General features: G+C 45.4%; 1 protein-coding gene across 2 annotated transcripts in view; it reads left to right on the top strand.

Annotated features, from left to right (window-relative positions):
- Positions 1-17,460, top strand: part of CTNNBIP1 (catenin beta interacting protein 1) — a 71,659-nt gene that overhangs the window by 30,766 nt on the left and 23,433 nt on the right. For both annotated transcript variants that reach the window (XM_068238840.1, XM_068238841.1), the window contains one exon: positions 96-186. In XM_068238840.1, coding sequence (XP_068094941.1) covers positions 96-186 — 91 coding nt within the window. The remainder of the gene's footprint in view (positions 1-95; positions 187-17,460) is intronic.

Raw genomic sequence — 17,460 nt, 5'->3', positions numbered from 1 at the left:
AAGTTCTGTTTAGAGATTGCCCCTCAGATTGCCGCGTGTGCGTCCAGCATTAGCGTTCTCACCTCTCATGAGTAATGGGTGTGTGTTTCCTGCAGCTCACGCCCAACGAGGAGACGTTCTTACGGTCGTACGCCGGAGTGGTCACCAGTCAGCTCAGCCAGCTGCCCCAGCACGCCATTGACCAGGGTAAGTCTGTGCATCATTGTGTGCCATGATCATTCCAAATTGCATGTAAATTATCATGCAAACTGTATGTGGCTTGGAAATGGCCCGGGCAATTGCACTTCCTACAAATTTTGATTGATCCAATGTGCAATAAAGGATACCAGATGCGAAACAGGGAGCACTTGCTGGAGTCAGACACTGCTGTGCAGGCACTGGCCGGGCCGCCCGTGTCCTACAGCACACGCCCGTGCGTTGGAAGCGCACTGCACATGCGCACAACATAATGTGCAGAGCTCTCCCGGCCATGGGCAGGCGCTTGTGCAGTAGTGCCCCACTCAGTCGACCCGGAAGAGGCTGCCGGAGGGGCATTTAGTTTACAAATGGTTTTACTAAAGAAAAATTAAAGCAGGTAGTATGCAGTATATGTAACAGTATTCAAACTTTAGGAAAATGATTCCAGGCAGTGGAAAATATGTATATATGAGTGGTTGACAGATTGGAACTTACAAATAAAAGAATAATGCAAATCCTGTAAATGTCCATCTAAATTCAAGACTTGAAAACAACAAAAGGGAACAACAACATCCTTCCAGGTAGATAAGATCATTCAATGCAATATAATAGTACACTATCCCATTGGCAAAAGGAAACCTACACTGTAGGGAGAAGATCCATATGATTGGTAAGATAACCATTCTGCCCAATTATGCTGGAATTTTTCAATAGAGGCAGAGATATAATGTGCATGTCTGTCAGTTTCCATCACAAAATAGTCGTTGCTCAATTTGGGCATGCGGAAGAGTAGGAGATTTCCAATTAAAGGCTATCACCCATTGTGTGGCTAGAAGGCACGCATAATAAGGCCCTAGGAACACCTGAGGCATGGGCATATATCAAAGCTTGAGCAGGGGTGCAAGAGATACTAATTGGGGTAACAGCATGAAACAGGTCATACATTCTAGACCAGGGCTTATCAACCTGTAGTACACGTGTACCACCAGTGGTACTTTGCTGTTGGCCAGGTCGGTACGGGACAGGTTTGCCTGCCACTTAACTGCCCGTCCACAAAGCTGGCCTCCCCCTCGCTTGCTCCTTACTGTGCTGCCCTGAATACTTCAGACCTCAGATAAGCCAGGTGAGCTTGATGACACATATACTTCAAATACAGGAAGTGACATCACTGATCACTTCTTGTCTTTGAAGTTATGCACCGTCACTGTGCACCGTTCCCCTGGCTGTCTCTTCACTGCTCCCGGGTTACCGCTGATCTGAGGTCTGAACTATTCCACAGGGCAGCACAGTGAGGAGCGAGCGGCAGCCAGACTTTGTGGTGAGTCACTGCCTGGATCACTGGTGGTGAGGGGAGGCCATCTATATTGAAGCGGGAAGAGGGTGTGGGGGAGGAACTGGAAAGGCTACCTATATTGCCAATCTACCTACAGGTTTCCAATAATGGCAATCTGTAGGCTAGCCTAGCAATATCATTTTAAGCCTTTTCCCTACCAATGCCTCTGGCTTTTCTCCTCCCATGTGCCCCCTTTTCTTAAAGTGTAGATGTAAGAAAAAAGTGCCCCTGGGGGGTACCAGCCTCGGGAGGGGGAAGACTCTGGATCCTAAAGATCCTGGATCCTTCCTCCTCAGTAGAGGGGATCCAGTGATAGGATCCCCCGAAGATCTCCTTGTCAGGGCTTGTAGGCGTTTGCGCATGCGCAGTAGCAGCTCTCCACTCTGGCTCCGGCAAAAGCAGCCGAGCTGGAGCGGGTCCACACTACTACGCAGGCACACTGGTGGCACTTGAAAATGTTCAGGCAGTAGAAGTGGTGCACTTGGTGAAAAGGTTCAAAAGCCCTGTTCTAGTGCACAGTCCCAGAAAATGTGTACAAGGCTACCCGTACCACCACATCCATGAAAACAGGAGGGGGGGAGGAGCAGGAATGTCCCATGTAGTCTCAAAGGAGTATTATACCGTGTCAGGAGTTTAATAGCGGTCTCTTTATAGTGAACCTCCGGACTAAAAATCGACTCGGCAGCACTGAAAAGGCTTTGTGTTTAACAGTTTCACAGCAACAGAACTTTGTTTCTCTTATACAAGCCTCATTTTTAGCTGCACAGAAGAAAACTGCCCGGGCTTTTTCCCCTGATGCTGTGCAAACCATGATGGGATTTCTGATGTTGTTGTTCTCGTTCTGCTGTTTTGGTGCAATTTTTTTTTTTTTTTTTTTTTTTTCATTTTGAATTTGACATTTGAAGCCTAGCGTGTGCAGCTGGGAGGGGTGATCAGGACACAGGACAGTTGGAACTGTGTCTCCTGCTCCCTGTCACCTCCTTTCAACCAAAAAGATGGCTGCCCCCATGACAAAGATGGCAGCCCCCATGAATCACAAACATTTGCCTGTTCTTTTAAAACAGGGTGGGTAAGAGATTATATTACCTATCTATTCTAATTAACATAACTAATGTAACTTAATGACAGTATGTTTGTTTAGGCTGGAGTTCCCCTTTAAGACAGGGATGGTGAAACCCTATGAATGGTTGCTGAAGGGGCATTTATGTAGAATGAGGGGGCAGAGAGGACCGGTAACAGTATGTCTGCTTGCTCCCCATTTCTCTAGCATGTTTTGCATCTGGTATCCTTTACGTTTGTAACATCTCTTTACTCATCCCTGCTGCTTGTTTTTAGGGGTGGTTTTTTTTTTGTTTCTTTCCTGTAATTTTGACATTTTTTATTTTCTGGTATGAATGGATATAATGGTGAAGTTACTAGTCTTCTCTGACATGTCACAAAATCTCCACTGCCTCCACCATAATTTGAAGTACAGCTCTATGTATTAGGTCTTGTTTCCACAACACGCAGTGCGGTGAGATCTTCACACCGCAACTAAACCGCGCTAATGTACGTCAATAGAAGTTTTTCCATTGAGGCAAATTACCCAACGCGATGCGGTGCTCTCTGACGCAGGGGAAATTATGAATAGCATGCGGCAGGTTTTCACACCTGCATCCAAGTCTCCATTGCCGCTAATAGGAAGCCACATGACGTCACTTCCGGTTGTTCAGACGAGAGCCGGAAGTGGCGATCGCCTCATATCCACAACGCCAGTGGAAATGGGCCCTTAATCTTCCCCAAATAGGGCCCTAAAATTCCCAGAGGAATGTCCATAATTGATCAACCCCGCCCCATCTCCTATGTGGAGGGGACGGAGTTTATCAACTATGGTAATTTCCCGACAATCGCCCACTCAGTCATCAATCAGATGTTAGGGTACTGTTTTGAGAAGATTAAAAGCATTGTTTTTTTACACTGGAGGTTCCTAAGGTGGTGAAATTGATGACGTGAAATGAGAGGCTAATTGCAACCTACATGCAAGTTTCAAATATCTTTATTGATTGCACATGGCTGGGAAGTCGGTACAAAAATCACCTGATTCCTCAGTTTTTTAAACCTCCGACTCCAGGTGCTCAAAATGGCTCCGGCTCCAACTCTTGCCTTCGACTCCTTAGACTAATACTTTCCAGGGCTGTGCATTTGGTACAAAAATCATACAACTCCGACTCCGTTTATGAAACCTCCAACTCCGGGTACCCAAAATTTCTCTGACTCCTTGACTCCGACTCCACAGCCCTGGATTGCCGGGATATTCATATAGGGATAAGCATTTCCATTTTGCGGTATCCATCACAAAATATTAGTGTACATTGTCAACGTAAGCGACGGTAATGTGGTATCTCTGCACGTCCCTCTACTGGCGAATACCGTCCAGTTGCCTTCGTTACAGACTGGCCCTTGTAAGTTTTCATTGCACACTCTTTTCTCTGTATTGCTTCCCATTCCCCGATTTCAGTATTTAAAGTGTTTTCATGCCTCTCACTCGCCATGCTTCCTCTACCAGTGCTGATTTCATTTAACTTGTTTGGCCTGTTGGTGACCTCACAGTAGCTCAGAGACATGAGGTATTGTTCATTGATGAGCGTTGCTTGCAAAACAGTGCCACCTAGTGGTGTGTGGCTGCTTCACATTACAGGACTGTAGAGATAAGGACTAAACTTGTGCCTGGGGGCAAAACTACCAGTGTGGCTATTAGCCCCCCCCCCCCCTTTCTTTTCTTTTTTAATATGCAGGTTTTTTTTTTTTAATATGCAGTTATGGATAAAGTAAAGATTAATTGTAATTTGTGAAATATTTCACTGCTGTCTGTGACCTCATAAGGTAGATGTCTCTTCCTGTCACACAGATGTAGCAGGAAGTAAGAGGAATTCTCTCCTGATCACAATCAACAGGTCATGTGTTTCCCTATAAGAGATTTATCCTTAATTTCCACCTTATGTTCTGGTCTCAGCTGTGATGTTTAGGTGGCCCTGTACAGACTCTACTTTTGGTGGCTGAAACAATAATTTTGGCCAACACTGCTTACAGCCAGTCACTATTTTTATTATTATGTATTTACAGTGTCTCACAAAACTGAGTACACCTCACATTTCTGTCAATATTTTTACATCTTTTCACGGGACAACAGTGCAGATGTGACGCTGTGATACAATGTAAAGTGTCAGGCTTGTCTGGTCACTGACTATAGGTCAGGCTGTATGCCCATATGACTGACCTATAGCCCAGCCCATAACACCTGCACCAAGCTCCTACCTAACACAGAACTACAATAACTCTGCAGGTAGATGTAGCATACAGACTGGCAGATAGTATTCACCAAACAGAACCAATAGTAATAATGCAAGGGACAGTATTTACAAGTAATATAGTCACCTGAGGCCTGGTCGGATGAGGCAATCCAGATGCCAGAGTCAGATGACTGCAAGCAGGTAGAATGGTTACACAGTCCAGGCACTTAAGAGATAGCGTGGTCAGACTAGCCAGATGTCAGTCCAGGCAGCGTTCATTCAAGTCCTTATCCAGGCAAAAGTCGATCCAGGCTGCAGACAGGCAAGGTGCAGGTACAATAGTAGAGTCGGCAACCAGTAATCCAATAGAGCGTGGTCAGGATACAAGGCAGGGTCGGCAACAGGGAATCAATCTAGAGTAAAGCGTGGTCAAGATACAAGCAGAGTTGGCAACAGGCATCAGATTTGTGAGCACATACCCAGCAACAAGACAAAATCTAAATGCTATCACGGGCGATGTCTGGGGGCGCTCACCTGAGTTAAATACAAGGACTAACCAATCAAAACCAAACAGAATTGAAAGTAACCAATGACATACCAGCAGGTCGATAATGGTAGGGGTGGTTCAGCACCTCAGTGGGAAAAGGCACAGGAGACAAAAAACGGGAGCCCAGTAGTGAAATACGTCAAAATCACAATAGATGTAGGTAAGTAAAAGGCACTACTCACAAGGGGAGGTTGCTGGGGGCAACCAACCACAGGAAGCAGGTGGAGACAATGAACCAGACTCCACTCGGGGCGGTCCTAGCCAGAACCGGGGTGATGGTCGCTCTTAGTAAAAAAGGAATTGGGACTCCACCAGTGGTAGCTCCACTAGTGGTATGTCACCACCCCCTGAACAGGGTCTGTACAGGGGTAAACTTAGCACAATGAAGGAAAGAGGCACCCTGGTATCATAAAAGCATCTAAAATCAGCTTAAAAATGATAAAATAATGAGGTATCTTACCTCATTGATGATCTCTGTAATTTATACAAAAGATTTTTATTTAGCAACGCGTTTCGCGGGTCACAGCCCGCTTCATCAGGCCAATAGCAGTGCCAAATAGAAAAAAAATCCATTAAGCATAGGGAGCCTCTCTTTCCTTCATTATACCAGCAGGTCAGCTGACACGCAACACAAACACATGGCTAATGTTTACAGTGGCAGAGCGCGTACTGAGTGCGTCCACTGCCTATCCAATGGGAGCCGAGCGCCAGGCTGCACTCCAGTGATGTCAGCGGCCTGCCGAGAGCCAGAAGCTTGCGCCTCAGCTCGGGTCTCGGCGTTCCGCCGCCATGAGTGCCCCGATGATCTCACATAAAGTAGTCAGTGTACAGATTGTATAACAGTGTACAATTACTGTCTCACACTCTCTCATACTGGTCACTGGAAGCTCAGCATGGCTCCTCATGGCAGAGAACTCTCTGAGGAGCTTATAGAGGAATTCTGCCCAATCAGACATTTTCCCTCCGTGGGGTCATGTGACTGGTTAGTGTTACAGGTCTCAGGTGTGACTGGGGAGCAGGAGGTGGGTTACATTTGGTGTTATCTCTCTCACACTCTCTCATACTGGTCACTGGAAGCTCAGCATGGCTCCTCATGGCAGAGAACTCTCTGAGGAGCTTATAGAAGAATTCTGCCCAATCAGACACTTTCCCTCCCTGGGGTCATGTGACTGGTTAGTGTTACAAGGTCTCAGGTATGACTGGGGAGCAGGAGGTGTGTTACATTTGGTGTTATCACTCTCACACTCTCTCATACTGGTCACTGGAAGCTCAGCATGGCTCCTCATGGCAGAGAACTCTCTGAGGAGCTTATAGAGGAATTCTGCCCAATCAGATATTTTCCCTCCCCAGGGTCATGTGACTGGTTAGTGTTAAGGTCCGTACACACGCCGGACTTGAGGCAACGACGGGTCCGTCGTCACCTCCCGCTGAGTGGGCGTTCCTGCGACAGTCCGGCGTGTGTACAGTCTGTCTGCAGACTGATACGGCTGTTTCTGAGCGACCCGCCCGTCGTTGCCTCCAGTGTGGCGTGTGTACGGACCTTTACAAGGTCTCAGGTGTGAATGGGAAGCAGGGGGGGGGGGGGGTGTTATATTTGGTGTTATCACTCTCACACTCTTACTGGTCACTAGAAGCTCAGCATGGCAGAAAACTCTAAGGAGCTTAAAAAAAATTGTTGCTCTACATAGAGATGGCCTAGGCCAGTGGTTCCCAACCTTTTTGAAGTCTTGACGCATCGCGGCGGCAAACGCTCATATCTTTGTCACGTCACATGTGTATAATAGAAAAATAATAAATATGAAATGGGTGGAAAGAGTGCATTATCCTGAGTACACTTGAAAATGAAGGCTACCAGCACCAGCCAGCGAGGCCATTGTAATAGGTGGTTATTATTATTTATTGTATTTATAAAGCACCAACATATTACGCAGCGCTGGACAATATTATTATTAATTAGATTTATATAGCGCCAACATATTACGCAGCACTGTACAATAAATAGGGATACATGCAATGTAAACAAGGGGTGACAGACAGAGAGGTAGCACACGGTCATACATGCAAACTGGGTATAAATGTGATTTTACAGAGACCAGCAATTCAACCCGCGTTAGTCCAAGAGAATGGTGACATTGCTGGGGTTGCAAGATTAAAAGACACCCAAATCGAAAATAAACTAATGAAATAAACGATTGTATCCATCTTCCTTCTCCTAAAAATGACTTTTTAAGATATTCCCGTTTCATTTTAAGTTTAAATCTACTTTTTAAGTTTTTTATTGTTTTTGCTCTGTGACACATTCATTGAAGTATGCCAGAGCTAAAATCTATGAACTATTGACCCTTTTATCTCTTTCCTGCTCTCAGAAGCCATTTTCTGCTAGGAAAGTGTTTTATAGTTGGAATTTCTTATCAGTGAGGGTCACACTGTAGTCACTTCTTGTCTGAGTCAGGACTGAGTCAGCGACTTACATACCTGATATTTAACTCTTTCAGGCAGAGAAAGAAAAAAAGGAACACAGCCTAGTTATTTGTGCACTAGGCACTGTACATACACATGGTCTATCTCATCATGTCACATGTCACTTCAGGTATCCTTTAACCACTTAAAGAGAACCCGAGATGGGTTTGAAGAATATTATCTGCATACAGAGGCTGGATCTGCCTATACAGCCCAGCCTCTGTTGCTATCCCAAACCCCCCTAAGGTCTCCCTGCACTCTGCAATCCCTCATAAATCACAGCCACGCTGCTGACAAACAGCTTGTCAGAGCTGGCTGTGTTTATCTCTATAGTGTCAGTCTGCTGCTCTCCCCGCCTCCTGCAGAACTCCAGTCCCCGCCTGCATCCCTTCCCTCCCTGCTGATTGGAGGGAAGGGACGGGGGCAGGGACCGGAGCTATGCAGGAGGCGGGGGAGCAGCTGAGACTGACACTACAGATGTAAACACACCCTCACAGCATGGCTGTGATTTATGAGGGATTGCAGAGTGCAGGGGGACCTTAGGGGGGTTTGGGATAGCAACAGAGGCTGGACTGTATAGGCAGATCCAGCCTCTGTATGCAGATAACATTCTTTAAACACACCTCTGGTTCTCTTTAAGGACCGCCTAACGCCGATAGGCGGCGGCGGGTTTAAGTGGTTATTACATGGAAATGGCCGCTCGAACTTTCCATGTAAGTTCACGGAGGGTGTCTCCGTGAACAGTGTGCGAGCCGCCGATTGCGGCTCGCACGCCTAATGTAAACACGCGGGGAAGAAATCCCCGCTGTTTACATCATACGGCGCTGCTGCGCAGCAGCGCCGTAAGGCAGATCGGCGATCCCCGGCCTCTGATTGGCCGGGGATTGCCGGCATATGATAGGCTGAAGCCTATCCTTCAATGTCCGTCCTGCGCAGCTTTAATCATGGAGGGGAGGGAGGTAAGAGGAGGAAGCGCCGAGAACGCTGCGGAGGGGGGGCTTTGAGAAACCCCCCCCCCCCCCCCCCCCCCCCCGCTAATCCCAACTAGCCGGCGGCGATCAGACCCCCCCCCCCCCGGCAGGACATCCCCCTAGTGGGGAAAAAAGGGGGGAAGTCTGGTCGCCCCGGCTGCCACACGATCTGTGCTGTGGGCTGAATAGCCCACGCAGCACAGATCTTCCCAAACATCCCTGGTCCTTAAGTGGTTTTAAGAAGGACACTAAGAGGGTGCGGAGGGGAGACCCTGCCAAAGGCTTACAATCTGAAGGTAGGGCTGTGGAGAAGGTGCTCGGCTGAGAGAGTTAGTGTGGTTGGGGGAGGGGGGGGGGGGGGGGGTTGAGTGCTTGCTTGAAGGTGTTCCTGTCCTCCCCCTCGGTGGTGCCGGGAGATATATTATATATTCACACCTAGTAAAACAGACTGACGTAATTACTGAAGCTATAAAACACGTTTTCATATTCACTCAGCCAACTATAAAGCCGTTTTATAGGCTGGTTAAGGCTGACAGGTGGAGAGAGGCAACGCCCACTAAATGTGCATTACAATAAAAACTGGAGACTGCCGGATTATTTCAGATGCTATAAGTAAAATGACTGCTGTAGTGAGAGATGTATAGAGGCTGCTATATGTTTCCTATTAAACAATACCAGTTGCCTGTCCGTCCTGCTGATCTTTGGCTGCAGTAGTGTCTAAATAACACCTGAAACAAGCATGTGGCTAGTGTAGTCAGACTTCAGTCAGAGCACCTGATATGCATGCTTGTTCAGGGTCGATGGCTAAGAAGCAGAGGAATCAGCAGGACAGCCAGGCAACTGGTATTGTTTAAAAGTAAATAAATATGGCAACCTCCATATTCGTCTCACTACAGTTGTCCTTTTATTATTACTATTATACATAGTCATGTCACTGACTGTCCTCAGAGGGGCTCACACTCTTATCCTACCACAGTCAGTCTAATGCTCCACCATATTATGTATTTATATAGCACTGACATCTTCTGCAGCGCTTTACAGAGTACATAGTCATGTCACTGACTGTCCTCAGAGGGGCTCACACTCTAATCCTACCATAGCCCTAGTCTAATGTCCTACCATATTATTATTATGTATTTATATAGCACTGACATCTCCTGCAGCACTGTACGGAGTACATAGTCATGTCACTGACTGTCCTCAGAGGGGCTCACACTCTAATCCTACCATAGCCCTAGTCTAATGTCCTACCATATTATTATGTATTTATATATCACTGACATCTTCTGCAGCACATTACAGAGTACATAGTCATGTCACTGACTGTCCTCAGAGGAGCTCACACTCTAATCCTACCATAGTCATAGTGTAATGTCCTACTATATTAATATTATGTATTTATATAGCACTGACATCTTCTGCAGCACATTACAGAGTTCATAGTCATGTCACTGACTGTCCTCAGAGGAGCTCACACTCTAATCCTACCATAGTCATAGTGTAATGTCCTACCATATTATTACTATGTATTTATATAGCACTGACATCTTCTGCAGCACTGTACAGAGTACATAGTCATGTCACTGACTGTCCTCAGAGGAGCTCACACTCTAATCCTACCATAGTTATAGCCTAATGTCCTACCATATTATTATGTATTTATATTGCACTGGCATCTTCTGCAGCACATTACAGAGTACATAGTCATGTCACTGACTGTTCTTAGAGGAGCTCACACTCTAATCCTACCATAGTAATCTAAGGCCAGTTTTAGTCCATCGTAGTCTTGAATTTAGGGTGAAGACAATTAACTTATCTGTATGTTTTAGGGATGTGGGAGGAAACCAGAGTGCCCAGAGGAAACCCACGCAGACACACTGGGAGAACATACAAACTCTGTGCAGTTCATGCCCTGTTTGGGATTGGAACCACTGTGAACCATTACACCAATGTGCTATGGATAGGCTAGTCTTAAAGGACCACTATCGGGATAAATTGTAAAATAAGTGTGAACACATACATATGACATAGAGGTCTCCCACATTAAACTTCACTGTGAATTAAGTTTCATATGTTGTCACTTACAGCAGGTTGTGAAAATCCGAGAAACCCGGTTTTGGTCTAGTCTCTCACTGTTTGCTTTATTATTTTCAAAATCCCTTCCCTGTAAAGGAGCTATACCGAGATGCCGGCCAGCTTCCCTACTCGCTGCACTCCGAATCCCCCATGAGATACTCCAGTCCAAAACCTGTCAAAGCTTATCTGTCAAATCGCTTATCGATTATTAGCTACTTAAAGGGCCAGCCTAAAAGTTGTCATAATCAATATTAAAGAGAAACTCCAACCAAGAATTGAACTTTATCCCAATCAGTAGCTGATACCCCCTTTTACATGAGAAATCAGCGCTGCGTAATATGTTGGCGCTTTATAAATACAACAAATAAATAAATAAATAAATAGAATGATTTTCACAAACAGACCATCAGGGGGCGCTGTGTGACTAATTTTGTGCTGAAACCCCTCCCACAAGAGGCTCTGAATACCAAGGTACTCTGGGCAAACTGCCACAATGTAACAATGTTCACAGACAGGAAATGGCTGTTTAAAGCTGTCTGTAACAGCCAGAGCAGCTAGAAACAGCTACATAACCTGCCCACAGTAACAATGTCACCATGTAATACATGTCAGAATGTGAATCTGGGAGAGGAAAGATTTTACAATGAGCAAACACTGACTAAATCATTTATACATAATTATGGTAAAAATGAAGCATTTTTTTTTATTAAATTATTTTCACTGGAGTTCCTCTTTAACCAGTAGTGGGTGCGTAACTCACCATAAACAGAATATTATAGGTTAACAGGTTTACCTCTGGGAAAAAAATATATAACACTCATCAGTTGAATTTTATAAATTTATATTAATATAAAAAATAGATAAAGCATATACACAAATATATATCTCTCCAGTTGTTGTCCATCACCTGATATACACTGTCAAAGTTCATTTAGCAAAACAAGTTCAAATTAATATAGCAACTCTTCTGTAGATTTTATCCTCCATCGATAATTGTTCTCTGGAGACAATGTTTGGTGCACACAACTATAGCGTTATCCTTGTAGTATGTAGAGTTCCATTCTTGTATAAAGAACTAAGTAGTTCTATCGTAATCAAACATAGCTAGGTAGTTGTCCCTAAGCTTGCAATTGCATTTAAATATTAATGCTTACTGATTTGTGTATAAAAAAAACATAAAAAAAGTCATCTAAAAAACTTAAAACTACTAAAGTTTGAATTGACAAGTCTTTAATGTTTATTTAAAGGGAACCAGAGACGAAGCACCCTTGTGTATTTTATCATATATATCAGTAAGAACATTAGAGAAAACACTTACCATGCTCACTGTTTCATCCTCACTGCGAAAAGTGTCTGTTATCAGCTGTGATAAGAATCCCGGACTGAGCATTCAGTCTGGCTTTGCAGGGAATAATTATAGCTGAGTCATTATAGCAGAGCCACAAGGGGGCAGGCTTGGGCTTGAAAAGACACCAGAGAAGACAGACTCAGCTATAATGATTCCTGAGCAAAGCTAGACTGAGTGCTCAGTCGCGGATTCTTATCAGAGGTGATAACAGACAGATTAAACAGAGAACAATGAAACAAAGAGCAGATTAGGTGTTTACTGTCATGTTCCCACTGATTTATAAGGTAAAATACCAGAGGGTGCTTCATCTCTGGTTCTCTTTAAGCTATTGTCAATAAATTCACCAAGAATAATGCATACTACCTCTCTTGGGTTCTAGAATCACAGCCTACTGTAACAGCAACATTGGAAACAAGTCTTTTACAATGCATTTTTCTCTGGGACAAATGTACATCTTACGTGTGTGTGTAATCCTGTATCGTCTCCGGAATGCACTGCATCTCACTGTCCATCCCCTAGTCTCCATCAGTCAGGTTTTGGGTAGTTGAGTAAATATATATTATCTTCAGACCTGTAGCAGACGCTTCAGTGCATTCCGTGCTTGTGTAGCGGTGTTGCAGGCAGTAAGACGTTCCCTGAGTCTCAGAATCCAGCACCGCCATTTCATATTCGCAAATATTTGATTCCCAGTCTATATGTGTAAAAGTGTAGCGTTCTGCAGATCAGTCAGTAGGTGGCGCTGTTGTTATGGCTTTGTTTGTTTTATATAGCACAATTTTGCCAATCTACAGCAGAGGTTTGTGTATAGCTTAGTATACACAATGCAATTTTCCGTCTGATCGATCCGATAATTACCGACTGGTCCGATCAGATCCCGCCCGATGATGCAATCTATTTTGATTAGTTATCAGTGGGAAATCGATTGCGTTATCCATCGGGAGCAGTTTAGACATCTACACACGATACAACTTCAGATCGATCCGTCAATCTGATTCAAAATGGCATCATGTGTACTGGGTTCATCTTTACGTGAGCAAGAGGTACAAGGTGACTCCCACAATGCATTATTTGAAGTTGGGGAGCGGATAGGCAAAATATTCCAATTATTTCTGGGAAAAGTCAGAAGTCTATCCAGAAATGCTGGTTTACTGCACAGCTTGTTGGATTTTCAGAGCCTTATGCCTGATACACACCATGCAATTTCCCATCAGATAGACAGGTTGAATCAATTATTAACCACCCTGGCGTTCTATTTAATGCGCCAGGGTGGCAGCGCAACATTTTTTTAATATATATTTTTATAAATCGTGTAGCTAGCCTAGCGCTAGCTACATGATGCCCCCCTCCCTGTGGCGTCCCTCCCACCCTTCCGATCGCCGCCGGCGCGTACCCACATGAGGAAATCCCATTCTGAACGGGATTTCCTTAAGGGCTTCCCCCGTCGCCATGACTATGATCACGATGACGTCATCGACGACGTGACGACAGACTGAGTTCCGATCCACCCCTCAGCGCTGCCTGGTACTGATTGGCCAGGCTACGCAGGGGTCTCTGGGGGGGGGGGAGCTTTTATGCGGCAGGTTGCGGCGCATCGACGGCCGCGATCGTCAAACTGCTTGCTGCGTGTTTTAAAAAAATAATATGAAAATCGGCCCAGCGGGGCATTAGCGGCGCCCTCCGGCGGTCATGGACGAGCTCATGAGCTCGTCCATACCGCTAAGGAGGTTAATATGACACCTTCTTACTTCAGTTCAGTTCGAATGTCTGTGTGACATACTGGAGTTAAAATTATGCAGAGAAAAAAGTCGGGAATAGAAACCACATGTGTTTTTTTTTGTTTTTTTTGTTTTAATGGTTTCCATGCATTTTGGTATAAAAGAGGCCTTCTTGTCAGGGCCGGTTTTCTCATGAAGCAAGGTGAAACATTTGCATCAGGCGCAGAGATAACGGGGGCAGCAGCATGTTTGTACTGTGTTTTTACACTAACCGCATGTAGTCAGAGTAGGAGGAAAAGTGAGAGGAGAGCAAGGTGATGAGGTCATTGAGGAAAAGCAGCTTGTTGTGCTGTGTGAGAAGTCTGACAGTGAGTGAGGAGGGGGAGGCAGGAGAGCATCATTGGGGAAAAGCAGCTAGTTGTGCTCAGGGCTGTGGAGTCGGTACAAAAATCTTCCGACTCCTTAGTTTATGAAACCACGACTCAGACTCCGGGTACCAAAATGTCCCCGACTCAGACTCCTCGACTCAGACTCCTTAGTCTAATACTTAACAGGGCTGTGGAATTTGTACAAAAATCACCTGATTTCGACTCCTCAGTTTATCAAATCAATGACTCCAACTCCGACTCCGGGTGCCCAAAATTGCCCCGACTCCTCGACTCCAACTCCACAGTCCTGGTTGTGCTGTGTGAGGAGTCTGACAGTGAGTGAGAAGGGGGAGGCAGGAGAGCATCATTGGGGAAAAGCAGCTTGTTGTGCAGTGTGAGGAGTCTGGCAGTGAGTGAGGAGGGGGGAGGCAGGAGAGCAGCATTGGGGAAAAGCAGCTTGTTGTGCTGTGTGAGGAGTGACAGTGAGTGAGGAGGGGGGAGGCAGGAGAGCAGCATTTGGGAAAAGCAGCTTGTTGTGCAGTGTGAGGAGTCTGGCAGTGAGTGAGGAGGGGGGAGGCAGGAGAGCAGCATTGGGGAAAAGCAGCTTGTTGTGCAGTGTGAGGAGTCTGACAGTGAGTGAGGAGGGGGGAGGCAGGAGAGCAGCATTGGGGAAAAGCAGCTTGTTGTGCTGTGTGAGGAGTCCGGCAGTAAGTGAGGAGGGGGAGGCAGGAGAGCAGCAGTGTTCCATTTGATTTGCACAGCAGAAGGGAGGAGGTGGCACAGCTGTCCTGACAGGAGGAATGGTGCGGCTGAGGGTGAGCAGTTTTTGTCACAGACTCAAAACCAGCCAGTGTCTTAGTGTTGAGCTGCAGAATGTCATGCCTCCAGTTGTGGCATACGCTCCCTTGCTGACTGAGAGCAATAAAATGAAGCAGAGTAAATTGTCGGGGGCTGTGCGGTCATTCCAAATTGGGAAGGGGGGGGGGGAAACATCCTGATAACTTTGCCTCAGGCAGCAAAAAGTCTAGAACGGGCCCTGCTTATTGTATTACAGCTGGGAGCTATATGACGGATGATGCTGTCTGAAGTGCTGGATTGAATTAAAGAAAAAATTCACAATTTGCTTAGATCATATTTTTCACCCTATTATCTGTTGTTGGCATTTTGTGTTTTGTATTCTGCTAATCACCTGTTTAGCCAGCAGAGGTCCTCGGTGCACCCGATGGGCTCTCTGTCATACCAGGCCATCATCTGTCACCTGCTTGCTGCAGGCTTGTTCCTGGCTTTCTGCTGACACGACATATGCAAGTTTATGCAGCTGGAGGGAATGCGCTCGTACTTGAATGTTAATGCTCATTGTTGAAATCGTACACCAGCCATATACGGCTGGCTCTGCTCCATACCCCCCCCCCCCCCCGGCCCCCCTACCCCACCGCACTTAACCTGAATAAAACAAAAACTGCAGGTGCTGAAATGCTGTTTGAGGCTGCAGAATATAGAAACACACACGCACACTAAAGCAAAATAAGTTTGTAAAAACACTGATCGCAAAAAGGCGCAGCCAAACCTTTCCGCTATACCCCATTATACAGTATCTCACAAAAGTCAGTGCACCTCCCACAGTTTTGTAAATATTGTATGATATCTTCTCATGGGACAGCACTGCAGATGTGACACTGTGATACAATGTAAAGCAGTCAGTGTACAGCTTGTATAACAGTGTAATATTGTATGATATCATCTCATGGGACAGCACTGCAGATGTGACGCTGTGATACAATGTAAAGCAGTCAGTGTACAGCTTGTATAACAGTGTAAATACTGTATGATATCTTCTCCTGGGACAACACTGCAGATGTGACGCTGTGATACAATGTAAAGCAGTCAGTGTACAGCTTGTACAACAGTGTAACATTGTATGATATCTTCTCATGGGACAACACTGCAGATGTGACACTGTGACACAATGTAAAGCAGTCAGTGTGCAGCTTGTCTAACAGTGTAAATATTGTATGATATCCTCTCATGGGACAGCACTGCAGATGTGACGCTGTGATACAATGTAAAGCAGTCAGTGTACAGCTTGTATAACAGTGTAATATTGTATATCTTCCCATGGGACAGCACCGCAGATGTGACACTGTGATACAATGTAAAGCAGTCAGTGTGCAGCTTGTACAACAGTGTAAATATTGTATGATAACTTATCATGGGACAGCACTGCAGATGTGACACTGTGATACAATGTAAAGCAGTCAGTGTACAGCTTGTATAACAGTGTAAATATTGTATGATAACTTATCATGGGACAACACTGCAGATGTGACACTGTGATACAATGTAAAGCAGTCAGTGTACAGCTTGTATAACAGTGTAAATATTGTATGATATCTTCTCATGTTACAGCACTGCAGATGTGACGCTGTGATACAATGTAAAGCAGTCAGTGTACAGCTTGTATAACAGTGTAAATATTGTATGATAACTTATCATGGGACAGCACTGCAGATGTGACACTGTGATACAATGTAAAGCAGTCAGTGTACAGCTTGTGTAACAGTGTAAATATTGTATGAGATCTTCTCATGGGACAGCACTGCAGATGTGACGCTGTGATACAATGTAAAGCAGTCAGTGTACAGCTTGTATAACTGGGTAAATTGTGAACAGTGAGAATTTTAAACTTCTGCCCAAAGTGTCTATTTTGTGTGGCCACCATGATTTTCCAGCATTGCTGTAACTCTCTTGGACATGGAGGTCACTAGAGCGTCACAGGTGCCTATGGAATCCTCTTCCCCTCCTCCATGATGAAGCTGGTGGATGTTACAAGACCTTGCGCTCCTCCACCCTCCATATGAGGATGCCCCACAGATTCTCAATAGGATTTGGGTCTGGAGACATGCTTGGCCAGTGCAACACCTTTACACTTAGTTTCTTTAGCAAGGCAGTGGTGGTCTTGGAGGAGTGTTTGGAGGTCGTTGTGATTTTGGAATACTACCCTGTGGCCCAGTTTCTGGGAGATGTTCTGCTTCAGTATGTCACAGTGCATGTTGGCATTCATGGTTCCCTCAATGATCTGTAGCTCCCCAATGCCGGCAGCTCTCATGCAGCCCCATCCATGACACTCCCACCACCATGCTTCACTGTAGGCAAGACACACTTGTCTTTGTCCTTCTTATTTGGTTGCCATCACACA

The sequence above is a fragment of the Hyperolius riggenbachi genome, chromosome 6 (assembly GCF_040937935.1).
Source record: "Hyperolius riggenbachi isolate aHypRig1 chromosome 6, aHypRig1.pri, whole genome shotgun sequence".
In the NCBI taxonomy this organism is placed as follows: Eukaryota; Metazoa; Chordata; class Amphibia; order Anura; family Hyperoliidae; genus Hyperolius; species Hyperolius riggenbachi.
Note: the sequence above shows the minus strand (reverse complement) of the source record. Positions and strands in the feature narration are given on the sequence as shown.